Source organism: Lepus europaeus, chromosome X, assembly GCF_033115175.1.
Source record: "Lepus europaeus isolate LE1 chromosome X, mLepTim1.pri, whole genome shotgun sequence".
Taxonomy (NCBI): Eukaryota; Metazoa; Chordata; class Mammalia; order Lagomorpha; family Leporidae; genus Lepus; species Lepus europaeus.
Window position 1 is genome coordinate 112,427,444 of NC_084850.1, and position 27,833 is coordinate 112,455,276.

The following is a 27,833-nucleotide window of genomic DNA, read 5'->3' on the forward strand; positions in this document are numbered from 1 at the left end:
GAGATGTATGGGGTACCTAACAGAATTAGTAAGAGCTCTACATGAAATAACACATCTAAGGCACCTATCAGAGCATCACATGCTTGAGAAACATTAAACGTATATCAGAAATTGCTATTTAGAATTTCTGAAGATATTTTAGAAAATTTAAGAATCATTTTCTTTCAAAATATTTCTCCAAATGAATGCATTATTTTTAATCCAAAGACTTCATGCTCAAAAGTTATCTAACAAAGACTATTCACTTTCTCCATTTGAAAATGTAGCGGGGCTGGCACTGTGGCGTAGCAGGTAAGTCTGCCGCCTGCAGTGCCAGTATCCCATATGGGCGCTGGTTCAGGCCCCGGCTGCTCCACTTCCGATCCAGCTCTCTGCTAATGGCCTGGGAAAGCAGTAGAAGATGGCCCAAGTGTTTGGGCCCCTGCACTTGCATGGGAAACCCATAAGAAGCTCCTGGCTTCGGATCAATGCAGCTCCGGCCGTTGCAGCCAATTGGGAAACGAACAATTGGATGGAAGACTCTCTCTCTCTCTCTCTCTCTCTCTCTCTCTCTCTGCCTCTCCTTCTCTCTCTGTGTAATTCTTTCAAATAAATAAATATTAAAAAAAAAAGAAAATGTAGCTATATTACTTACTTACTGTAGAGTAAGTAATTATATTCTGGAATGATATAATGAAAAACATAAAAGATTGATAAGGTAATCACAACCAGTTATAATATTAATGAAATGGTAGTAATAATATTATCTTCTAGGTATTTATAGTCTATGAGTTCTCACAAAAGCCCTTTGAAATAGACAAAACAGCTATTTATAGTATCCTGCTACTCTCTTGCTATGTACATTTCGTTTAATAAAAGTGTACATTTGTGGCAAAATGCTAGGGTTAGAACACAAAATAGAATGTCCATCCAGGCTGTTACCCTTCATCTACTGATGGTGCTATTCTATGGCATTTTATGAAATCCTCCTCCACAGTGTGATGGATGATTTGTAAAAGATAAGGACAACATAGAAGTCAGTAGAACAGTTTAAAAACCTTTGCATTGATCCCCAAAATACATTGTATTAGTTTAACTGTGTGTGGTTGCAATAGAAAGAGGGAGAAGTGAATGGATTTGAGAAACATTTAGTACAAAAACTGATAGGAATTGGTGGACTAGAAGTGGAGTGTGAGAGAGAAGATATGGCCAAGGATGGCACTCAATTTTCTGAACTGAGCATCTGAATGTTTTGTAATTATAAGCTATAGAAATGCAGTGCAGGCTGTTGCCGTGGCTCACTTGGCTAATCCTCTGCCTGCGGCACCGGCACCCTGGGTTCTAGTCCCGGTTGGGGTGCCAGGTACTAGTCCTGGTTGCTCCTCTTCCAGTCTGGCTCTCTGCTGTGGCCTGGGAGGGCAGTGGAGGATGGCCCAAGTGCTTGGGCCCCTGCCCCCGCATGGGAAACCACGAGGAAGTACCCGGTTCCTGGCTTCGGACAGGTACAGCACCACCCGTGGCGGCCATTAGGGGAGTGAACCAACGGAAGGAAGACCTTTGTCTCTCTCTCACTGTCTATAACTCTCTCTCTGTCTTTCTCTCACTGTCTAACTCTGTCAAAAAAAAAAAAGAAAGAAATGCAGTGCATAGAGATGAGGAAATTTCAGATACAAGTGTTCAGTTTGGGTCATGCTGTTTTGGGGTGTCTATAAGAACCTATATGGTAAGAATTAGAAATCTATCATATGTGACTTACCACTCTTTAAAACGATTTTTTGCTTATCAAGATGTGCTGCCATGAATGGGTAAATAGTAAGGATGCAGTTTTCTGCTGTTGCACTAACTGGAAGTGGAAACCTAAAAGTAAAAATAATGTATTTAAATAAAATACAAATTTCAGCTGCAGTAAATACAAAGAATTATTTTGAAGTACCCAAGATGCTTTCAATGATGAAGATATGAATTATTCATCATATTTTCTTTTAGTTTGCTTTTGTTAACTACTACATCAATATAATTGGTTTTTAAATACTTACTTTTATGAGCCAGCATTGTGGTGTGGCCTGAAACTCCAGCATTCCATATTGGATATGATTATTGTTTAAAAGTTTTAAGTGTCCTGAGGCTAGGGTTGTGATGTAGTGGGTAAAGCTGCTGGCTGCAATGCAGGCATCCCATATGGGCGACAGCAAGTCTCAGCCACTTCACTTCCTATCCTGTTCCCTGCTAACGGCCTGGAAAAAGCAGTGGAGGATGGCCCAAGCCCTTGAGTGGCTGCCACCCACTTGGGAGACCCAGAAGTAGCTCCTGGCTCCAGCCTGGCCCAGCACTGGCCATTATGGCCATTTGGGGAGTGAATCAGTAAATGGAAGATCTTTCACTCTCTCCCTCTCTCTTTAGCTCTTTCAAATAAATAAAAACTTTTTTAAAAGTATTTATTTTTAAAGCTTTTTAAACAACTGCAATTTTCACTGTTAAATATGTTCTGAGAATACAAATTGTAAACATGTGTGTTCAAAAACACAGGATTTCTAGAGCTGAAGTTACCTCAGAGTTAATGTACTCATACTCTTCTTTATAGAACCCCTGATAAATGGTATCTAGCCTCAGATGGCACTACCTGGGAGAAACTACCAGGTGACAAAACTCAGTGGCCCATTTCAAATCTTGAGCACAGCAACTTCAGAAACTCTATTTAAGAGCAACGCAAAATAAAATCTACAATCTTGACCCCCACTATAGTCCTTGAAACAGTAAAATATGGTCATAATATTTTCCATAGTTTTCATATAAGATTTTTATTTACTTATTCACATTTTGAGAGAGGGAGAGGGAGAAGGAGGGGGGGGGGAGAATCTTAACCTGCTGGTTCACTCCAAAACTGATTGCAATAGCCAGGGGCTAACCAGACCGAATCAAGAGCCCAGAATTCCAGCTGGGTCTCCCACATATTTCACAGGGACCCAATACTTGGGTCATCATTTGCGACCTCCCAGGTCACATTAGCAGGAATCACATTAGCAGGAAGCTAGATCTGAAAGCAGAATGGCAGAAACTTGAACCAGGCACTCTAATATGCTACAGACATCGGAAGTAGAAGTTTCAGTGTTGTGCCATCTGCTGGACCCTCTCCCATATTCCTGTTCTTCAGATTCCAAATACTTATAATATTCAAGGGTTCTCTTCACTGAATGGTTTCCAAGTCTATTACATAACAGTCTCCTTTCTTCAGGTGGCTTTTTGTTTTATGTTTGTCCTGTAAATATGTCTGAAAACTGAAAGCAGTACTGCAAGTTATCCAATTAGTGGAAATAATATTACCTTCTATAACCCGTATATTCCATTTTATGAATGTACTGTGAAATTGTATTTTTTATCATACACAAAACATTATTATTGAGGCTGTCTACTTTATGTGTCAACTCTGGCCTTGTGCAACTGATATTTTTGGTAATAGAACTGCTATATTTTATATCTATATCACTGCAAGATTACTGTTTCCTGTTGTGCATTATTGTACATCAAGAAAATTTTACTCCTGAATCAGTCATCTACCATTTGTTAAGATATATTTAATTATTTGAAAATCAGAGTTACAGAGACAGAGAGAAAGAGAGGTCTTCTGTCCACTGGTTCACTCCCCAGACAGCAGCAATGGTCAGGGCTGAGCCAGGCCAAAGCCAGGAGCCAGGAGCCAGGAGCTTCTTCTGGGTCTCCTACGTGAGTGTAAGGGCCCAAGCACTTGGTCCATCTTCCACTGCTTTCCTAGGCCATTAGCAGGGAGCTGCATTGGAAGTGGAACAGCCAGGACTCAAACCAGCGCCCACATAGGATGCCAGTGTTGCAGGTGATGGCTTTACCCGATAAGCCACAACACCCCCAGTCATCTACCATATTAACCCTTCTATCTAGTTTATGGTCACTGGCCAAGGAAAAAATGTCAAAATTCATGTTATAACCCAAGTTATTGTAACTAAAATATAGAATGGGGGCAAGTGTTTGGCCAAGTGGTTAAGGAGCTACTTGGGGGGCCGACACTGTCCTCTGCCTGCAGCGCCGGCATCCCTCTTCTAGTCCAGCTCTCTGCTGTGGCCCGGAAAGGCAGTGGAGGATGGCCCAGGTCCTTGGGCCCCTGCACCCGCATGGGAGACCAGAAGGAGGCACCTGGCTCCTGGTTTCAGAACGGCGCAGCTCCAGCCGTTGAGGCCATTTGGGGAATGAACCAACAGAGGGAAGACCTTTCTCTCTCTCTCTCTCTCTCTCTCTCTCTCTCTCTCTCTCTGTAGCTCTACCTGTCAAATAAATAAATAAAATCTTTTTTTTAAAAAAGAAGCTACTTGGGAAGCTTGCATTTCATACTAGAGAGCTTGAGTTCAAGTCCCAGTTCTGTTCCTGCTTCCTGCCAGTGTGCACAATGAGAGGCAGCAAGTGATGGCCACAGTATTTGAGTTTCTGCCACTCATGTCAGTTTGAAGGACCAGCATTTAGTCAGCCTAGTGGTTAAGATGCCAGTTATGACACACACATCCCACATTGGCTAACCTGGGATTGATGCCTGGTTCTGGCTCCAGACTCCAGCTTCCCTGCAGGATGATGACTCAAGTAATTGGTTTCTTGCCACCCACGTGGAAGACATGTTTAGCATTTCAGCCTCCTGACTCCAGTCCTAGCCCATCCCTGGCCTTTGTGGGCACTTGGGCAGTGATTCAGCAGAAGGGGGAGCTCTCTCTTTCTTTCTTTCTCTCCCTCTCTTGAGTATTAAGAAAAAAGTCAACTTGTGGACAATGCTACTAAAGACAATTACCAAGTGAATAAATCAAAGATACATATTTGTAAAATGGTAAAGAATTAAGGAAAACAAGGCTGAAAATAAATTTTATTCCAAGAGTGCAATAAGATTAAACATAGAATTTGCCTTTTCTATTGCAAAATTAGTTTGCCAAAGATAACATTTGATTTCAGGTATTTCTCAGGGTAAAAAAAACAGCATGGTAATGTCTATAGATTCCCCATGTCAATGCATACAGACAAGAACACTAGTTGTAGAGGATTTGCCCTAAACATATTCAGTATTACAGTAACAGTGAAATGAAAAGGCATTCTGACATTATGGGCTTTGGTTTCATTCTGGGATTTAAATAGCAGCCTTCAGATATGAGCGATTTCGAATGGTTCCACTGGACAAAAATCAGTACATTCCTGGTCAATGTTATGATGTGAGCATTGAGTGGAAATGGGCTTGTACTATTTGTGACAGTGTTCCCCACTATTGCTGATACTGAGTTTGGCATTGGTTATGGTGATGTCTATCAGATCCCTTCATTTATTTTTATAGCACCCTTTAGAAGTGGGATTTACATGCTATAAAATTCATCTTTGTAAGGAGTACAATTTAAATGGTTTTCAGTATAGACATGGAGTTCTGCAAACATCATCAGTAGCAATTATTTCCCATTTGCCGACCCCTCCAGTTCCTGAAAAATACTAACTTATTTTCTTTCACTATGGATTTGCCTATTCTGGACTCTTCTCTCTTGTCAATTCATAAGAAATCTGAATTGTCAAGACCACATGGACATCCCTTCTCTCATCAACATTTCATATTTTGATACTAAATGGCATGATGACCACATATAATTCATTGAATAAGATGTGGAAAGTCTCATTATTCACTTCTCTACTAATTACCTGGTGAGTAATTCATATTCCAATCACATATTTCTACTTACTTATCATTAGTGAAGATAAGAAACTCTTATGCTTCTCTGGTCAAGTACTTTTATTTTTGAAATTTTGAAGCTTCAGGTTAAATCTCTTTGACAAATGGCATCTGATAATTACTCATTTTATCACTTTCCATTATCATATGAAATATTGCAATGGCTTATCAAAAATATGTCAAACACCATGAGAGATATTATGATTTTATTTTATATTTATTATATTTATTAAGAGTCTGCTCCTGTCTGCACTATTTTAAGGCAGACCTTAAATTCTAAGAGTCCTACTGCAGCAGACACTGTGGCACAGCAAACTGTGGCATGCAGTGCCAGCATCCCATATGGGCACCAGTTTGAGTCCTGGCTGCTCCACTGTTGATCCAGCTCCCTACTATGAGCATCTTGTAAAGCAGCAGGTGGCTCAAGTCTCTGGGGCCCTGCACGAATGTGGGAGACCTGGAAGAAGCTCCTGGCACCTGGCTTTGGCCTGACACAGCCCTGGCTGTTGTGGCCATTTAGGGAGTGAACCAGCAGATGGAAGACCCCTCTCTCTCTCTTTCTCTGCCTCTCCTTCTTTCTCTGTGTAACTCTGACTCTGAAATAAATAAATAAATCTTTTTAAAAAAAGAGAAAAGAATTAAAAAAACAAGAAAATATGCTGGATCAGCTCTTTGAAAATGCTTTTTGTTGTGAAACCCACTCTTATAACCACTATTACCATTAAAAAGAAGTAATATTCAAGTAAAGACTTCAAATCAATGAAGCAATTTTGGATGACTGCATTTGCTTCTTGGGGATTTATTATACCAAACAAATCTCATGGAGAAACCTTTCTAAAAATCACTTATCCACGTGTTTTGACAATGTTTCTTAAATCAATAACTGCTAGCAAAATATTCCACACGCAACTTTACTTACAAAAGTGTTCATTGATATGTTTATTTAGATATTTAATAATTACCAAAGATAGTACCTTTTATGATACTTAGGTGAATCGATTGGACAACTAAATTTTAATTCTGGTGCTCTAATGTATATTTATAGTGGTAAAACTCACCCACAGTGTTGCCAAATGCAAGAATCTATCACAAATGATGACATCATGTCATTTGTTAATCTAATAAAATCACAAAATTTGAATTTACTTTATTTTCAATATATCAAAACTGACTGAAAAGATTCCTGACAATAATGTCATTATTATTTATTTTTCAATATCTTTTCTTGAGGGTGATGGGAGGGAGCAAAGTTGCAGTCATCTAAAATTGTTTCATTGATTTGAAGTCTTTATTTGAATACTGCTGGATATTGCAATAACTCAATATGCTATCTATAACCCTTCAAAACACTGTTAATTATGATCATTAATAATTCTAGGAAATATAAGCTATTTACTAACGCAGTATCCCCACATCATTTTTTCAACTAAATGTCTCTAAGTTCATGGAAGTATGTTTCACATATAAAGGTCTTTCACTGATTTGCACCCTAGCAGAGTAAAGTAAGGGGAGAGAACTCTTCTTTAGACCACACAAGAGATCCACAGATATTCACCAACTGCAGACTATCTGATCAGTTAGCAATATTTTAAGCACATAACAATTCTTTGCATATGAATCATCTTAGAATTTTCAGTATGTGTATTAATCAGGAATGATTCTGTAACTTACATAAACCATATTTGAAAATTCAAAATGTCACTTTGAGTCAAAAATTTAAAATTATGAAAATTGACCTAACACATATCCATCTCATAGCTATTTAAAACCTCTATCTGCAGAATTTTGGGAGAAATCTGTGGAAAAGGCAAGCCAGGTGGTGTACAAATCGCTGAGCTGTGTGTACATGGGTATGGAGGGGATTACTATCAGAGACAGGAGCCATGCTAGCAGGAAATATCTATTCCTATTATTTTTATATATACAGTTTTATTGAGCCAATCCAAATGTAACAACATCTAAACAAGGAAACAAAGAAAAAAGCAAGTATATTAATCTATGAGAACCTACAGTATAAAATGATCTTACAAAGTAAAAGAAAGCAGAAAATGAAGAAATTAGTTTTATTTTTAATTGGGCCAATGCACAAAGCAGATGCAAAAGTTTGATTTAGGGTAAATATCTTACCTACATTATATTCTATCAGGAAATAGCCCCTTGCCTACTCAAAACCTTGGTCAGAGCATACACATGGATTTTCTACAGTAAAAATTAACAGAAATTCTGAGGTGAAAGGGAAGCACTTGCGGAACTGCTGTAAAACCCCACTTATCTGAGATCAGAGCTGGAATGTCTGAAGAGAGAAAGGCAAGGGAAGTTTTGCAGAGTTAAGAAGAGAAAGAGGATCTGATCGTGTTTGCTATGGGAAATTAAATAAGGTGAAAACAATGCACCAGTAAGAGTTTGCCAAAAGTTCCCAGGAATGCTCATGATTGGGTTCTTTGTTCATCTGTTTGCACGGAAAAGCCTTTTGTTGCCTATGTATGATTTGCAAAGTTCCTAAATTAGTTTCAATAGTGCTAATTTATCCCAAAGCTGCTGAAGATTGAAATAGGGGTTTGGGAGAAAGTGAGGTGTTTAGAAGATATTTTTTTAAAAAGGCAAGGAATTTCAGATAAGAGTAAGCAACTCTCCAGGCTGAAAGGAAATACACAACAAAAAAGAAAAAAATCATCAATAACCTCATCCTACTCTTTCTAGTGAATGTTTTCAAGTCTCCTTATTATTCCCTTTGCTTAGTAGACCTCAGCATATTGGCATAGCAAAGTCTGATCATGCCCTCTTAGAGGCATTCAGACACTTAGTGCCAGAAAGCATCTAGCCCATGCAGTGCTTACTGAAACTTTTTTTTAAATTCACTTTGCTAATGTGATCTGAACCTGAACCTGCTTTAGTTTTAACACATTCGTGGATATGATTTTTATTGGTGAGCTCAAAGGTACACACCACATAGGGTTTAAGGCAAGATATGAATTTGTTTAATGGACTGACATAAAATTAAACTTCTATGAGCAAGACCAGTAATGCACAAAAAGATAGACTATCTCCTAAAATACTGGCATGGAGTTCAGTGATTGGCAGCAACCTAAAGCTACGTCATTAATTTTGTTTAAGAGTTTAACAAAAGACAGACCGTTAGCAATAGCAAAAAATGGGAGTGTGAATTGTGTAACTTAGATTTTGTTATTCATCATTATATAAAAGAAAGAGACATAGCAAAGGTTCAGGAGAATTGCTTGTACTCTGTCCTGGACACAGCCACATTCTTGTACTTTCTGTCTCTCTCCCTTCTAATTCCAAACACACATATATATTCTTTTATTGTGAATACATACCAAATAATAATAATCCCACTAAAGAATAATAAATGAGCATATAAACACTACACATCAACCTAATCTTTAATGTACAATTCACCCTAATGTTACTTCTCATTGTAAATGTTATTAATAAAACTCATTGTTCTATATTTCAACCTTTTGTCATTTGATTGGTCAAATCACCTCAAAGTATAATGTAAAAGTGGATTTCTGGTCCTATAAGGCAAAGCATTCAGAAACATGGTTTTACCAGTGTGTGCTTGAATTTCCCTGAGCTTGTTAAAGTAATATGTAACAAAGCCCTATTCTTGGGAAGTTATTAAGCTGCTGTTTCTCAATTTGAGTTAATACTCATTTACCATTTCCTTTGTACCAGTTTCTGTTCAAATTATTCAACAATTATTAACTCAGTGAACTTCACATGATGACACAGGAGATAGGTTCTGCAATTATCATCACTTTACAGAGGAGGAAATGGAGAGACTCAAAGGTAAAGTTAGCAAAGCCAAGATTTGACCTCAGGCAGCCTTATTCCAGAATACATGCTGATAAGCATGATTACCCTATTTCTCTGTAAGAGAAAACTTAACATTTAGAACATTAAAAAAATCTTTATGTCCAAAGTCCTTACATTAGATGTTTCTCCCTTTAACATTTAACAAATCTGTAGAATATAAACCTATTATTCTTTGCTGTCAGATACAAAAGCATCTACATTTAGATATCTTACCAGTTATCTTTGTCATCATAGAAAAGAAGGTTGATGAAAAATGACACAGGTTTAGATGAGTTGAAACGGAGCTGGCAGGTGAGCTCATCATTAATTCCACACGGAGAGCCTGTGATGACTCTGTCTTTCAGGAAATTCACAGAAAGAGGATGAATCTCATCATAATCATCATCATCAAGAAGTTCTGCTGTTGGAATCTGGACACTTAGAGTTGAATCTCTGTTTAAAATTTTAAAAAGTGTTTTTTAGCTCAATCACTTGTAAGAATTGAATTTAAATGTGAATTTCTTTGTTTTTTTGGAATCATCTAAAAATTAAAACATCAAATATTTACAATACACCCAATTATTAAAGATATACTTATTTTCTGGTCACAATGAGGATTTATAATATGTAAATCCAACCAAGAACCACTTGAGCTGATCAAATGTTCCTTTTATTTTACAAAAATTAAAAAATAAATTGTTGATAAAGGACAATTTTTAACCACAAACATTATCTAAATATTATGGTTTTTAAATATATTCTGACAAGAATTTATCAAAGATTACCACTTTAATAGATACAAACTTAGTCCATGAAGACTAAATAACATTGCAGATACATATACAGGTAGAAGTTTTTGAATCTAGATAATATTAAGCACTTGCATATATATATGTATATATATAATGAATAACTTTTCAATCATTTTTCAAAAATTCCACTAATGTTCATATATTTCATTACATATCTATGAAGTATTTATTCAATGTAAAATATTTATAATTTTTAATAACATAGTATGTGTATGTAATATTCACTTTAAATCAAATTACTACTTCTAATTTTAGTGATCAATAAATATTTGAGCACACTATGTTATTATATATGTAGAGACCTACAATAAATAAGAAATGTTATTAAATGGGAATCATATTTCCCTAGTATTTTAATCAATGTGAAGATTATTCAATTAATGAGGAAAAGTAAGATCAACTTGAATTAATCAAAACTATATGGCACATTCAATAAAATATGAGAAATTAATTTAAAATTTTTTTCTAAAAACATTTCAATTGTTAATTAGCTAAGTGTCATTGGATGAGTCATTAATGCTATTGGTTTTATCATGAGTGTGTTGGAAGAAGTTACAACATCTCTTCATTCCTTTCGTTTTCAGCTCATTTTATATACCATTTCTTGCAAGATCCAGCTTTTGAGTTGAGGTAGTTTTAAAATTGATACCTTTACATAATTTTTTAAAGTTTTTTTTTAATTTACTTGAAAGGCAGAGTCACAGAGAGAAAGGGAGAGAGAAATATAGAAAGAGGTTTTCCAACTGCTGCTTCACTCCCCAAATGGCTGCAACAGTTGGGGCTGGGCCAGGCCAAAGCCCGGAGCCAGGAGCTTCTTCCTGATCTTCCACATGGGTGCAGGGGCCCCAAGAACTTGGGCAATCCTCCAATGTTTTCCCAGCCACAATAACAAGAAGCTGGATCAGAAGTGGAGCAGCTAGGACCTGAACTGGAACCTATGTGGGATGCTGGCATTTCAAGCAGCAGCTTCACCTGCTACACCACATCTACCCTGACACCTTTACATATTAATTCAGAAATTGAATGATTAAAAGCTTAATTCACACATTAGACAATGTTTCTTGATAAAAATACACTACAGGACAATATAATTCAAACTGTATTTATAAATAGGTGTATGGTTCTAAATAAAAATGTTTTTGTTTTTATTTTATATAGAGTATATTAATTATATCTTTCTTGACATGTTTTATTTTAAATTTATTTCAATATTTTGTTTCTAAGATTACTAACATTGTTGTTTCGTTAGCTGAACTTCATCCACTTCATAACCATAGAACATTTAAATACATATTTACTCTTTGTCAGATAATTCCAATATCTGAATTATTTAGGGAATCTTATGAAGGCTATTTGTGACTCTAAGTTATGGTGTCTTCCATATTGGGAATTTTGACTTTTTATAAATCAGAAGAATGAAAAATAGGCTGCATTCCATTATAACATCTGAATGTGATAAACAGAATTCTCAGATGACCTCAAAAAATACTGTTGCTTGGTGTACAAACTGTAATTCCCAACCCTAGAGTGTGAACAGAATCTGTAAACACAAGGAGATTATCTCTGCTGTGATTGAGCTACATTATGTGGCAATGGCAATGGAATCTTCCAGATGTAATTAAGGTCCCTAATCAATTTTGACTTTGGGTAAAGCAAAGGGGAGAGTATCCTAGCTGGGTCTGACTTAATCTGGGGAAATCTGAAAAGATGATTTGGAAGTAAGAGACAGAGAAGTTTGATAGATGGTACACTTTGGCCTTGAATGAGTTAGAGACCATTATTATTAGTATGGGAACACACAGTTAGGACTTCAGGGTACACTCTAAGAGCTGAGTGTCGCCAGCCAAAAAAATTGATGATTTAACTCTATAATTACATGGAAATTATTTCTGCCAACTACATTTCCCTTGGGAAAGGGATTAAACCTGAAATAATACTGTTGATGCAGTCAACATCTTGATTTCTCAACATCTTGACACTGAGCATGACACATATAAACCACTTGCACTCCTGATCCACAGAAACTGTGAGACAATAAATTGATCTCATGTGAAATATCAAATGCTTATTTAAAGGCATTAAGTTTGTAGTAATTTGTCATATAGCAAAAGAAGACAAATACACTGATGTTTTAAGTTTGCATTTTATATCATTAAGAGAGATGCACCAAAAATCTTAAGAAAATACAATAACTGTGAGATAACAGAGGCTTTTTTAAATTTTCAATATACAATTGATTTTTTTAACTTTTATTTAATGAATATAAATTTCCAAAGTACAGCTTATGGATTACAATGGCTTCCCCCTCCCATAACTTCCCTCCCACCCGCAACCCTCCCCTTTCCCACTCCCTCTCCCCTTCCATTCACATCAAGATTCATTTTCAATTCTCTTTATATATAGAAGATCAGTTTAGTACATATTCAGTAAAGATTTCAACAGTTTGCACCCACATAGAAACACAAAGTGAAAAATACTGTTTGAGTACTAGTTATAGCATTAAATCACAATGTACAGCACATTAAGGACAGAGATCCTACATGAGGAGTAAGTGCACAGTGACTCCTGTTGTTGACTTAACAAATTGACACTCTTGTTTATGGCATCAGTAATCATCCTAGGCTCCAGTCATGAGTTGCCAAGGCTATGGAAGCCTTTTGAGTTCCCTGACTCTGATCATATTTAGACAAGGTCATAGTCAAAGTGGAAGTTCTCTCCTCCCTTCAGAGAAAGGTACCTCCTTCTTTGATGACCTGTTCTTTCCACTGGGATCTCACTTGTGGAGATCTTTCATTTAGGTCATTTTTTTTGACAGAGTGTCTTGGCTTTCCATGCCTGAAATACTCTCATGGGCTTTTCAGCTGGAAACGAATGCCTTAAGGGCTGATTCTGAGGCCAGAGTGCTGTTTAGGACATCCGCCATTCATAATTAGATATTTTAATAGTTCTTTCCAACTATAGAAATTAGTCAGACATTGCCTATACCTCTTATGTAACAGAGAGAAACAAACAAAAACCACATGCAAAAGGGAAATAGTAAATTCCTATTTAAATATTTACCTGAAATAGTTTTGGGGTAAAATCTTGATCTCCATCACAGTTGTTACATCCAAAGGAACAGGAGTGAAAAATATAAATGGTGGGTCAAACAATAACTTGGGTGATTTTATCCCTCCAGTCAGACTTAGCATTCGAAAGTCAATTGGATTATCATTTAAATACATAGGAATATTAGCATTGTATTTTCTAGGCTTTTCTGTTGAAAAATCTAAAAAAAAAAAATATTTTGGATTAGTTGACACACCAGAAAAATTTGTGTACTTTTAACCTTGCTAAATATTAAAGTGTACTATAATGTTTGAATTCCATGTAACAGAATAAATTACCCGGAAACTAGATTTAGCCTGTTGAGAAGCAAGATAATGAGGTGCTATTGAAAAAAAAAAGTATTTTTTTTTTGACAGGCAGAGTGGATAGTGAGAGAGAGACAGAGGGAGAAAGGTCTTCCTTTGCCATTGGTTCACCCTCCAATGGCCGCCGCGGCTGGTGTGCTGCGGCCAGTGCACCGTGCTGTTCTGATGGCAGGAGCCAGCTGCTTCTCCTGGTCTCCCATGGGGTGCAGGGCCCAAGCACTTGGGCCATCCTCCACTGCACTCCCGGGGCATAGCAGAGAGCTGGCCTGGAAGAGGGGCAACCGGGACAGAATCCGGCGCCCCAACTGGGACTAGAACCCGGTGTGCCGGCGCCGCGAGGTGGAGGATTAGCCTGTTAAGCCACGGCGCCGGTGAAAAAAAAAAGTATTTTAAAGTGTATCTTGCTTAAAATGGAGCAAGTCTCCTTAAGTAGATTTTCATTATTTTGAGAAAATAAATACACCTTGGGAGGGCAGCAGAACAAGACTTAAAAATATGCTTCCTGTACTTTAATAGAAGTTGCCCATAGGATTAGTATATTCAGTATTAACATGAGGTCAGAAAATTGCCATAAGGATCTACTGAGAAATGACAAAAGGATATGTTGAGACAAAGAGAATGTGCTTTCTCCCAGATTACTAAATTTAGGAAAGACTGTCAGGGTCATCTCGTTAATTTCACATGTTAGGAAAAGACAACTGGCTTGCACGGCCGTTAATATGAGGAAAGACTGTTTGCACTGGAGAACCGGGCTCAACACAGGAATCTGCAAGTTAATTACTGAGGACAGGTTCTCTCCCAGCCAGATCCCCAAGCATAGTGTCTCATGGAGGAGAAAAAAAAGTAAGCTAATGATTGTGAATTCAAGCTTTCATCTTAGAATGCAAAAATGGCACACCAGTGTGATCTGGCAGGGACTGAAGCCATCCAGGGTGTCACCAGAGCAGAGGCAATGGACTCACTGATCCCATCAGACCCACTAGTTCTCTCTGAATTTGATGTCTTTAGTTGTCAAGTAAGTTCACTACTTTGTCAAATATTCTGGGGTTCTTGGGAACCAGGGGAAGTGTAGAAAGGAAGGAAGGGATGTATATGGAACTAATGAGATCCTACCAATAACGACAAATAAATACTGGAAAAATTCTGTGAAAAATTAGACTATACCTTCAGCTGATAAAATGAGTTAAAATGGAATTTGAATATTTAACACATTACAAATTAGTGAATTTGTTTCATTTCATAAATTTGATATTGCTAAAATTACTTTAGGGACATTATAGAGTTATGCAGGATTTTGAGACCTTGAATGCTGGATTTTGAAAGGGCTAATTGGAGATTTCTGGATTTCAGACTTCTTAAAGATTTCTGGGCTGATGAAAAAGCGACATTTCTTGTGTAACTTTAGACTATTTGGAATAAAAAAAATTTCCTTTTTAAAGTGAAGATGTACCTTCTCTCTCACCTGATACATAAGTTATATGAGAATACTTTAAAAAGTTTTTGGAAAATGAAATGTGTCTATTTTGGTGGAAATATTTTTGAAATCTATGCATATTTTTCATAATACTTATTTCCAGGAATTATTTGAAGTACATTTATTAACAATATTATAGTCATGTTTAATTCTTAGGAGTTTGGCTGGGAACCTAATGAGGCAGCCTACAGACTGGACTGCTTGGGCTCAACTGCATACTGAAGGAAAAGTCAAATGGAACATTTTTTCCTTCTAGATTTTCTAGTCCATTTCACCTTGGCATAAATATTGACAGGGACATATAGAACAAGCTCTTAATGGAAATATGAGTGGTAACTTAAGCTGAAATAGCCTTTGTGGTACTTTATCAAAATTAGAACATTACAGAAACTGATAAAAAACCACAAAAATACATAATGAAATCTAGTGGTTTTTACAAAACAAATTTTAGAATGCTAAGTTTACTCAGTGTTTTATATTATCAGAGACTTAAATAGAGATATTAAAGCATGAAACATTTTTAAAACTTACTGATCACAATATGCTATGTATTGTTTTTCACACATAAAAGTAATTATATGATGCCATGCTAATAAATAGAAACAGAACACCAGACTAATTTAACATGGTCCTAATAGAATATTATTGAGAATACACAGCTCAAAAAATCCTCTAATAAGCTTAAAAATTATAATTGTTTCTTATTCTGCTTTCTCAATTGAAAACATAGCTAACTGGATATTTGATCTAGATTAGCACATGTGTAAAATGAAGTAGTATCCTGAAGATTCTAGTGCAAGTGATGTTATGAGAGTGTTGGCATGACGAACCCATAGGTAAAGAAATGAAGCAGTATAGATAATGGCAAATAACTATGAAAAGATGTGATTTTAGAACCACAGTTTTGACCTAATCCCACTAGGAGCTATGGGATGCAAATTAAATAGAAAGACTGTAAATGGCTGGGCCACCTGGCATGGCCTTGGTGGGGTTCCCAGAAATCCCTGCATCAAGCATTTTCCTTTAGCCAATAGCAGAACTCTGCATAAGGGGACAGATGTGATCTGTCAGGCGCCAACACCCATACCTGAGTGATGGATGAACAGTCCACTAAAAAGCATCTGGGCAGGCCCAAAGAGCATATGCAAGAGATTCTGATCTTAATGTTACATAAATAAGCTTAACTAGGAAGATGAATAGGTTAGCAACTAAAATACCTTTTGAAATAGAACAATGGTCTGGCAATGGTACATAGTATTTTTAGTATGGTACATAAATTATTAAGGTACTGAAGCAGATCCTTCAAATTAAAGGCAGATATCAGTAAAGATTTTCTCAAGAAAAAAGAAAAAGATCCTCTCACATATTTTGTAAGCACTTTCTTGTTGTCCCTTTGCTCCCATCTGCTTTAAGAAGCAAATATAACTAGTACTCAAACAGTATTTTACACTTTGTGTTCTGTGTGGGTGCAAACTGATGAAATCTTTACTTAATACATACTAAATCGATCTTCTGTATATAAAGATAATTGAAAATGAATCTTGATGTGAATGGAATGGGAGAGGGAGTGGGAGATGGGAGGGGTGCAAGTGGGAGGGAAGTTATGGGGGGGAAAGCCATTGTAATCCATAAACTGTACTTTCGAAATTATATTTACTAAATAAAAGTTTTAAAAAAAAGAAGCAAAAATCAGGGGTCAGCACTGTGGTGTGTAGTGGGTAAAGCCACTGCCTGCAGTGCCGGCATCCCATATGAGCGGCTGTTAGAGTCCCAGCTGCTCCACTTCTCATCCAGCTCTCTGCTCCGGCCTGGGAAAGCAGTGGAAGATGGCCCAAGTCCTTGGGCTCCCGCACCCACGTGGAGACCCAGAAGAAGATCCTGGCTCCTGGCTTCGGATCAGCTCAGCTCTGGCCATTGCAGCCATTTGGGGAGTGAATCAGCAGATAGAAGACCTCTCTCTCTGTCTCTTTCTCTCTCTCTCTCTCTCTCTCTCTCTCTCTCCACCTCTCTCTCTACCTCTCTTTGTAACGCTTTAAAATAAAAATAAATGTTTTTTTAAAAAAAGTTTAACATCAAAATGTACAAGTGACATAACTCAACAGTTAGAAAAACAAATACTCCAATCAAAAAATGGGCAAAGGACCTGAATATACAGTTTTTGAAATATGTTGATTAGATTCCAAGATAGTTGAATAGTGAGGGAGCTTACTTCTCTAGGCCAGAGGAAGATAGTTTAAAAAAAAAGTAGTTAGTACAATCTCAGGGAAGAGTTAGTTGGTAGGAAATGTAAACTGGTACAGCCACGTTGGAAGACAGTCTGGAAATTCCTCAGAAACATGAATATAGACCTACCATGTTACTCAGCCATCCCACTCCTGGGAATTTACCCAAGGGAAATAAAAACAGTAAATAAAAGAGTTATCTGTACCTCCGTGTCTATTGCAACTCAATTCACAATAGCTAAGACATACAATCAATCCAGATGTTCATCAATGGCTGACTGGATAAAGAAATTATGGTATATATACACTATGGAATACTACACAGTGGTAAAGAAAAATAAAATCCTTTCATTTGCAACAAAATGGATACAACTGGAAACCACTTATTAAGCCAGTCTGAAAAAGACAAATACCATTTGTTCTCCTTGATCATTGGTAACTAATAGAGTACCTAAAAGGTAAATTATAGAAGTGAAATTGACAATTTTATATGTGATGATTGTTTGCAGCCCTTATGTCGACTGTTGAGGAACAAGCTTTTTTTTTCCCTTCAAACTATTTGTTGAACTCTTTACTTAGTGTAGGGTTTGTTGCCGTTGATTTCTCAACAATGTTGCAGTGGGTTCATTTCTGAGAGGAGCAGCGTGGTGGGGGCAAGAGGCGCGGAGTCAACACACAGACCCCGGGAGTCGGGTGAAAGCAGGCTTGAGGCGAGCAGCCGGCAGACTCGTTTATTACAGTTGGTACAACAGCTTATATAGCCAAGACCAGCCAATCTGGTCAAGGGGCGGTCTATACCCCAACCAATCACAGCCTGTTGCCAGGCAGTTTCCAAAGCCATCCAATCACAGCCTGTCGCCAGGCAGTTTCAAATCCATCCAATCACAGCCTGTATCAGATCGTACGTAGTGGAATGAGAAGGCCATGCGAAGGTGGCCACTGGCAAGCGAGCGTCAGTTAGTCAGGAATGGCTTTGAAACCCACCTGGCAATGGAGCCTGCCTGCTTTCACCCGACTCCCGGGGTCTGTGTGTTGACTCCGCGCCTCTTGCCCCCACCACGCTGCTCCTCTCAGAAATGAACCCACTGCAACATTGTTGAGAAATCAACGGCAACAGGATTATCTTATGAGTATAAAGTTAACTGAAAATAGATCTTTTTAAAAAATAGGAATGGAACTAAGAAAGGGAGGAGGAAGAAAGGTGGGAGGGAGGGCAACGTGGGAAGAATCACTGTGTTTCTAAATTTGTATATATGAATTGCATGAAGTTTGTATTCATTAAGTAAAAGGTTTCTAGGTTAAAAATGTCACATAAATTACCACAGGTATGCAAAACCATTCTCAACACCACTAATCATCTGTGACTTTCAGATCAAAACCATAAGGAGATAATATAACACATAGGGTTAGAAAGGCTGTTATCAAACAGTCAAGGTAATAAGTATTGATGAGAGTGTGAAGAAAAAGGAATTCTGGCACAATGTTGAGGTGAATGTCAATTGATACAGCTACTATGGAAACCATTATAGAGTTTCCTCAAATAATTAAACATATAGTTATCAGATAATCTAGTAATGGCACTTTTGTATATATAACCAAAGGAAATAAAATCACTATATCAAAAATATATTTTCATTCCCATGTTTATTGAAGCCTTATTCACAATGACCAAATTATGTAAAAAACATAAGTGTTCAAATACAGTTGAATGAATAAAGAATGTGCTATATGTATATATATATATCAAATATTCAGTCATAGAATAGGAAATATTGCTATTTGCAGAGTGACCTTAGAGTACAATTATTCTAAGTGAAATAAGCTAGACACAGAACTATAAGTACAATATAATTTCACTTATCTGGAATCTAGAATGTTGAGTTCATAGGAACAAAGAATAGGAATTTGGGTGTGGAGGAAATGGGAATAGGTTAGCAAAAGGATAATAACTTTCAGCTACAAAAAGCAAGTTATGGAGATGTAACATTGATGGTGGATGCGTTTATTAATTTGGTTGTGGTAATAATTATACAATGTGCATATAGCATATAAAAGCATAACATTATATACCTTAAATATATACCATATTTGTCAGTAAATATTTTAAGATATAAAAATGAGATCAATACAATAAGATTATATGTACTTACTCAAAGAGAAAAGAACATATAACCAGTCATTTCAAATTTGTATGTAAGGTAAAATAAAAGATAAATTTAAATTGTCACCACAGTACAGGAGAAAATTACTTACTTGGACAGAAATGTACAGAAATATTAAACTCTTCTTCTGGTTGCAGTATGCCGGTCAGTGCACTAAACTCGAATACACCATCTTTGAAAAGTTTATCAGCACCGCCAATATCCAATGTCCACTGCACACTTTGTTTTGATATATTTTGTAAGACAAGATCCTTTTAACACAAAGATGAAATTTTTAAGAATTATAGTGTGCATTAGAAAATCAATTGTATTGCTATAGCATGTTGTTGGGTCTATAAACCAAGTTAAATGATTAAAAATGATAGTCATAGATTAAATACTTTAAAACTGATGCTAGACAAGCAAAGGGATATAAAGATATGTTCACAGTCTATTGAGAACTATATAAAACACACAAAACAATGGAGATTGAGGTAAAATAAAAATATCAGTCTAGTTGTTCTGGCTAGCAAAGATGGAGAGCAACAAAACCCCTCACTCATTTATGGTCACAATGCAAAATATACATTCAATTTGTATGACAGCAGGGCAGTTTACTATAATGTTAATCATACCATATGATCCAGCAATGCCATTCCTAAATACTTAAGTGAACTAAAAATGTATGTTTACACAAAACCTCTATATAAATGTATATAATAGCTTTGTTCATAATGTCCAAACACTGGCAAAACAGACAAATGAAAAAAAAAAAAAAAACAAAACAAGATTCTCTTCAACTAAAGGATGGATATAAACACATGGTGGTGCATACATACAACTGAATAAAATTCAGTGATAAAATAAGTTTATATTAACTTATACAAAATATGGATGGCTATTAAGTATACTTTTTTTATTATTTATTTTTGACAGGCAGAGTGGACAGTGAGAGAGAGAGAGAGAGAAAGGTCTTCCTTTGCCATTGGTTCACCCTCCAATGGCTGCCGCGGTTGGCGCGCTGCGGCCGGCGCACCGCGCTGATCCGATGGCAGGAGCCGGGTTCTTATCCTGGTCTCCCATGGGGTGCAGGACCCAAGCACTTGGGCCATCCTCCACTGCACTCCCTGGCCACAGCAGAGAGCTGGCCTGGAAGAGGGGCAACTGGGACAGGATCGGTGCCCCGGCCGGGACTAGAACCCGGTGTGCCGGCGCCGCGAGGTGGAGGATTAGCCTGTTAAGCCACGGCGCCGGCTTATTAAGTATACTTTTATAAATGAAAAATATCAGACCCAAATGGCTATATATCACATAATTACATTTATCTGACATGCTGGAAATGTAAAATTTTAGAAACAGAAAAACAAACAAAAACAAAACAAAACAGTTGCCAAATGTTAGCGGAATAGTAGTTTGGAAAGGAATCACACAAAATCTTTAGTGTGTTGAAACTGTTCTTCACCACATTGAAAGGTTAGATATATTATTCTAATAATATTTTGAAACCAACAGATCTGTATACTACAAACTGAATGTAAATTTATGTAAATCAATAAACAATCAACCAAGATGGATGCAGTCTGTAACAAACTGCATTACAAATGTTAGATACAGGGCCGCCATCAGAGCACATGTGGTCAAGGCACCACTTGTGATCCTGGAATCCCATTTTGGAGTGCCAGTTTGAGTCCTGGCTACTCTGCTTCTGATCCAGCTTCCTGTTAATGCACTTGGGAGGGCAGTGGAAGATAGCCCATATGCTTGATCCCCTGCCACAAAGTGAAAGACCTGGGTGCAGTTCCAGGCTCCTGGCTTCAGCCTGGATCATGCCTGGCTGTTGCTTCCATTTGGTAAGTGAATCAGAAGATGGAAGACAAGTTTTTTGCTCTCTCTCTCTCCCCCTACCCCACTCCGTGTCTCCCTTTCTCTCTGTCACTCTATCCTTCAAATAAATAATAAATAAATCTTTACAAACAACAAAAATGACAAGTAAATGGTAGACATAAACTCCCTGAATTTAGTGAGGGTGGGGAACTATTGACCTAAATAACTTTGAATGACAGTATTTTAAATGGAAACTATAAAGCTAGTGACAAAAAGAACTGTACAAATGGATTTTAAAAAGTATAAAAGAAGAATTGTTAAAAATAAAAATATATGGGCATATGCTTGTATTATCTTTTAAAATAGTTATTTTTTAAAAGATTTTATTTATGTGAGAGATAGAGTTACAGACAGAGGGAGAGACAGAGAGAAAGATCTTCCTTCCGTTGGTTCACTCCCCAAATGGTCGCAATGGCTGGAGCTGTGCTGATCTAAAACCAGGAGCCAAGTGCCCTTTTCCTGGTCTCCCATGAGGTGCAGGGGCCCAAGGACCTGGGCCATCTTCTACTGCTTTCCCAGGCCACAGCAGAGAGCTGGATTGGAAGAAGAGCAACCAGGACTAGAACCAGCGCCGATATGGGATGCTGGTGCCACAGGCAGAAGGATTAACCTACTGCGCCACAGTGAAGGCCCCTTAAAATAGTTATTATTGAAGCAGATGGACACACAGAGAGAGACACAGAGAGATAGCAACAAAGATAGAGAGACAGAGAGAGCTCCCATCCACAGGTTCACTTTCCATAAGCCCACAGTGACTTAGGCTAGGTCACTCCAAAGTTGGGTGCTTGGACTTCACCACAGGTCTCCCATGTGTGTAACAGGGACCCAAGTTCTTGAGCCATCACCACCACCTCCCAGAGTACCTACTACTAAGAAGCTGGCATCAGGAGACACACAGCTAGCACTTGAACTCGGGCACTCTAACATGAGGAGCTAGCATTCCAACCACTAAGGCAAACTTCTGCATTATATTTTAATTCTTTTTTCCAAAAATGTTTGAATCTCCCTCCAAGATAAACACTGTACTCCAGTTTGGTCAATGTGTTAGCAGTTGTAATGGGCTACAGATTAGCAATTCTGAAACTCCTTTGCTTGTGCATCAAGTTGGAAAATAAGTAAATTGTAAATAATGAGAGGTGGATTTCTTACTGTCAGAGAAAGGAGTGATTAAAGAGTAAGGGAGAGAGACTGAAATGTATCTGGTATTGGATTGATTAAAGATATGCATTTGAATTTAGGTTTAGGTAGATGATAGGAGATATTTAGAGAAATGGTAACAGATACACAAGAATACAAGTTCTCTAAATATGCCAATATCCTTGCTGTGAGTAACATAAATCTTTGGAGAAAAGTCAATCACATGGAATAATTAAAACCACTCACACTTCAGAATAAGCAACTAAATAAGCTAAAAAAAAAATCACAAAAAGTGCTAAACTGTATCACTTCTCTATTCATACCTGAGATCTTGTGATTTTCTTTTTAAAGTTCACTTCATGTAAAGGTATTTCAAATACAAACTTAGTACTGGATAGTTTCAATGGTGCTTGCAATACTATGACAGGAAATAAAATATATTGACCAAATATTAATGAATATAAATTCATAGGTGCTTGTTAGTATACTTTTCAATATGAGAAAATAATAGCTTCTATTTTTTTAATCAGCAACCAGATCCAAAATATCTTCATTTACTACATTTATAAAGTTCAATTTTGGGGAGATTATTAAAATCATAATTTATTATAAGTAAAATAAAAAATTATCCTTAAGATGATAAAAGGGTACAAACAATACTGAGTATTCACTAAGAAAAAAGTCTCCACATGATAATTTGCCCGAAGTGAGCAAATACATAAAGTATTATTATTGGAATACAGGGAAATATATACATGATATATAACATTTCCTAAATGAAACAAAAAAGTTCTAAATATAAATGGTTATTCTAAGGAAGATTGGGAATAAAAATACTTACTGTAGTTGGGAAGATATTAACTGCTAGAAAAACCTATGTATTTTTAGGCTTACCTTTTAGTCATTTGTAATTCTTAATGGAGACCAAAGGGATACTAAGTAATTGGAAACAAACCGATTTCTGATCCTATAAATGTATGCATTATATACAAGCTTTTCCTGTATGACTGGAATTAATGGCTGCTTTGGTAGAAGTCAAGACAAGTGAGACATTAGAAAGTTGTACATGGTGTTCAGCATTGTGTCAGTTCCCAACCTGTCATGAGAAATTCTAGAAAAGACAATCTTATGGCAGAGACACAGAACATGAAAGACACAACACAGCTTTCCCATTTGTGAATTTTCTATATAAAATAAGCAAGAAAAATAATAGTTTGGTTATATCTTTAAAAACATAGCACTGTTTTCTCATATTACTTCATCATTCAGAAAGCCCAATATCTTTTAAACAAAAAAGCTATATTCTCCCTAATGCATATTATTTAAGAATTATTTTCTGGAGGAACAAAACTACTCAAGATGAGATACTCAAAGATTAACATTTCAGACTACCCCATTTACACCTCCAATATTAAAACATCCATTAGCATTCTGACTGCCTGGAAATGATACAATTTTTGGTGTTGAAACTAATTTTTTGAGAGCCACTAATAGACACGAGAGAACAGGAAAGGGTGAATAGCAATTGAAGGAACTACTTAATATGAAATACAGAGGCATAGAACCCAGCATTGTGGCATAGCAGGTAAAGCATGACGTCAGCATTCAATATGGGCACCGGTTTATGTCATGGCTGCTCCACTTCTGATCCAGCTCCCTGCTAATTCACCTGGGAAGGTTGCAGAAGATCGCCCAAGTGCTTGGATCCCTGCCACCCATGTGGGAGACCCAGACAGAGTTCCTGGCTCCTGGCTTCAGCCTGGCTCAGTCCCGGCCATCGTAGGCATTTGGGGCATGAACCAGCTGATGGAAGATTGATCTCTGTCTATCTCTCTCCCTCTCTATATATCTCTTCCTTTCAAATAAATAATCTAAAAAAACCTAACTATATATAGTTGAACAAATATTTAAGCCATTAAAAATAAAAAATAACCAGAATTGTATATTTATCAGCCCTCCAAAAGTGGAAGGCATTCTAATTTTTATAGCAATGTAAGAACTCACAGAGAAAAAACTGAATTTACCATAAAATTAATAAAGACAATTATTTACAAATGAATAAAACTAAAAGCAAACAACAAATCCTGGGAAAAGTCACATTAAATACAAAAATTAATCTAAACAGAGTATAATGAAATATAATCTACCTAATTCAAAAAGTAAAATGACACAATGATTATTTTCTTTTCCAAAACAACATATTTTAAAACAAGGGAAAAAATTTTAACTTCATGGAGTCTCCCAAAAAACCAGCTGTGGAAGTACTTATTCTGGGTTTAAAAAGAGTGAAAGAAATTTTTGTCATGTACATACTACTTTAATGAGACTTCTCTTATGAGTTGTCTTGTACAATTTTTAAGATATGACAATAATCACTATTTTATAATTAGCATAAATCTAACTTAATATCAAAACAAGAAAAGTAAAATATAAGTTACTTGACTTCATGAATAATTTTTAAACGCATATGATAAAAAGCAAAACCCAAGCTTGCCGAAAGTATAGTTTTATCCTTGAATAGTTGAGAAACTGAATAGAGTTAACAAATAATTCCAAATTTTAATTAAATTTTCTTTGAATGTACTTAATCCTTTAGCAACCTTGAAAAATATTTCTTAAATCTCTCATTGCTTCATGTCCTTTTCAATGTGTTTTAATAATGCATATTTTGTTTTAACCATTTAACTTCTCATGCAATAAATAAATTACTAAGTCAACTTGCTTTTATTCTCTTCTTTTTTTAAGCAAGAATCAGTTACCCAAAAATATGTTTGTGCTGCTATCAATATTCAATCTCAGATTCATAATTCAAGTAATACACAGAAGAATCATGTCATAATTTTACTTTATAATATTTCTATTTTTGAAAATAACAATATTTTTAACTAAAATGTTTGACTTACATCAGTTGACTTTCACATTACATACCTGTGGCTTGAACATAACATGGTTGGAGTAGAGCTGTCTTTGACACCAAAGGAGGCTTTGAACCTTTGAAGAAATTAACTTGAGTTGGGATCTTAAAGGCAAATGCTTCTACCTGACAGATGAAAAAGTACATTATACCTGTGAGTGATTTTGCTTTGATGTTATATTATTAATTTAGAAAACATTGGTTTACAAAATCAGTTTACAAAAATAAAATTATCTTATGACATTTAAATTGCATTTTATAAAACAAGACTTGACTTATTTTCTATGAGTTCAAAAGGAAAATAGAAATACATTTTAAAAATAATTTCTAGTCACTTAAAATGAACCAAAGATCTTGGGGCCGGTGTTGTGGAGCAGCAGGTTAAGATGCCACCTGCAAGGGTGCCAGCATCTTTTATCAGAGTGCAGATTCAAGATTAGTGTCAAGATTAGCTTCCTGCTTATGTACCTGAAGAAGCAGTGGAGGATGGGCTTGGGCCCCTGCCACCAGGAGACCCTGATAGAGTTCCTGGCTCCTGATTTTGGGTTGGCCTAGCCCTGTCTGTTGCAGCAATTTGGGGAGTAAACCAGCAGAAGAAGTACTTTTCTGCTGCCTTCCCAGGCACATTAGCAGGAAGCTGGATAGGCAGTGGAATTGTTTAGAGTCAAACTGGCATTGGATATGGGATGCCAATGTCACAACTGACAGCTTAACCTGCTGAGCCATGATGCAAACCCCTGAAACTGATTTTTTTTAAATGTTGATTTTGTATTCTGCAACTTTACGAAATTTGTTTAATAGTCCTATCAGTTCTTTGGCGGGGTTTTTAGAATTTTTATTACTTGCCACTTCTTTTCAACACAGTACTAGAAGTCCTGGCCAAAATAGTTAGGAAAGAAAAAAAGAACTAAAAGGTAGCTAAATCAGAAAGGAAAAAGCAAAATTGTCTCTGTTTTCAGATGATATGATCCTATATGTATAAAATTCTAAATATTCCAAATAAAACTATAGCTTTTGCTTTGTGTCTTCTTCATAAGTTTCTATACAGGAGATTGAAAATTGGCAAAAATGTGAAGGTTTTAAAGGTGAAATGGGAGGAATAATACTATATTTAAAATAGCAAAAGTATCCAAGATTATGACAACAGGCACTGATGATTTCAAATTATAATATATTTAAATCTAGTGTCATGCTATTTTCCTTAAGCCCCTTCTAATAATTTGAAAAATTTAAAATAAAATGACCAGTTAAACAGTATAAAAGACACAATCTCAGCTCTACTCATTAGTATTGCCCTACTATGAAAAACACTGTTTCCATTTTGTTTGTATTTAAATTTAGCTGGCCATACCACTGCCAATTCCTTCTCTTGTCATAAGATCTTATGCAAACAGTCTGTTCGTATAACTGAATTATAGAAGCAAAAGATACAGCAGCATGTGTTACTTTAATAGATGTTTTGTTTCTTTTGACAAAATAGAGCAAGCAAATCCTTCCCACGATAATCTATTTTTGCAGTGGCAGCAGCACACGGATGCCAAGTAGTAAATAGCACAAAGATGTAATATTTCATGGACAAATTCAACCTGCTTTGATATCCCATACCCAAAGGAAAAAATAACAGATTTTACTCGATCTTATTTCTTCTGGAATTTCTTACTATTTAGTCATCAGTAAGTAGTTACATTTTGAGTCTCATTTTCTATTTTTCCTCTTCTGAATCATTTTTCTCTTACTGTGAATATTAGTATAAATCAGAATTTTCTATCATGCATGTTTTAACATTACTGGCAGTCATCCTTCAATATCTAGGACCCTTGTGGACACCAAAATCATGGCTTCTTAAGTATTTTATATAAAATATTATAATATTTGTATATAACTGGCATAATCCTCCCCTACATATTAGATCATCTCTAGATTACTTAGAATACTTAATAAAATATAAATAGTATGCAAATAGTAACTATACTATATTGTTTGGAAAATAATGACAAGAACTAAAAATCTATACATGTTCAATGTAGATGGATTTTCCTGAACAATTTTGTTCTGTGGTTGATTGAATATGCTGATTTGCAATCCAGAGATATGGAGGATTAATTGTATGTTATTTTTAGGCTAGTATTTTAGCAGGTTTTTCTATGTATAATGTGGACTCACATTTGAAAGCCAAATAACATTAAAAACTATATTTGCAAACTGTCATCCTCATCTGAGTGCTGAAGGGAGATCGTTTCCTAATGGAATAAGCTGAGGGAAATGAAGGAAGAGATCAATAGAAATGTTAAGGCAAGAAACTGAGAGGCCACAGTTCTGGAT

At 36.4% G+C, this 27,833-nt stretch overlaps 1 protein-coding gene across 1 annotated transcript in view; it reads right to left on the reverse strand.

Moving 5' to 3' along the window:
• CFAP47 (cilia and flagella associated protein 47) overlaps positions 1–27,833 on the reverse strand; it is a 380,737-nt gene that overhangs the window by 272,402 nt on the left and 80,502 nt on the right. The window contains exons 22-27 of the mRNA XM_062183128.1: positions 25,526–25,637; positions 22,921–23,015; positions 19,689–19,848; positions 13,387–13,582; positions 9,749–9,967; positions 1,736–1,836 (exon numbers count right to left, since the gene is read on the reverse strand). Of these exons, the coding sequence (XP_062039112.1) occupies positions 1,736–1,836; positions 9,749–9,967; positions 13,387–13,582; positions 19,689–19,848; positions 22,921–23,015; positions 25,526–25,637 (883 nt within the window). The remainder of the gene's footprint in view (positions 1–1,735; positions 1,837–9,748; positions 9,968–13,386; positions 13,583–19,688; positions 19,849–22,920; positions 23,016–25,525; positions 25,638–27,833) is intronic.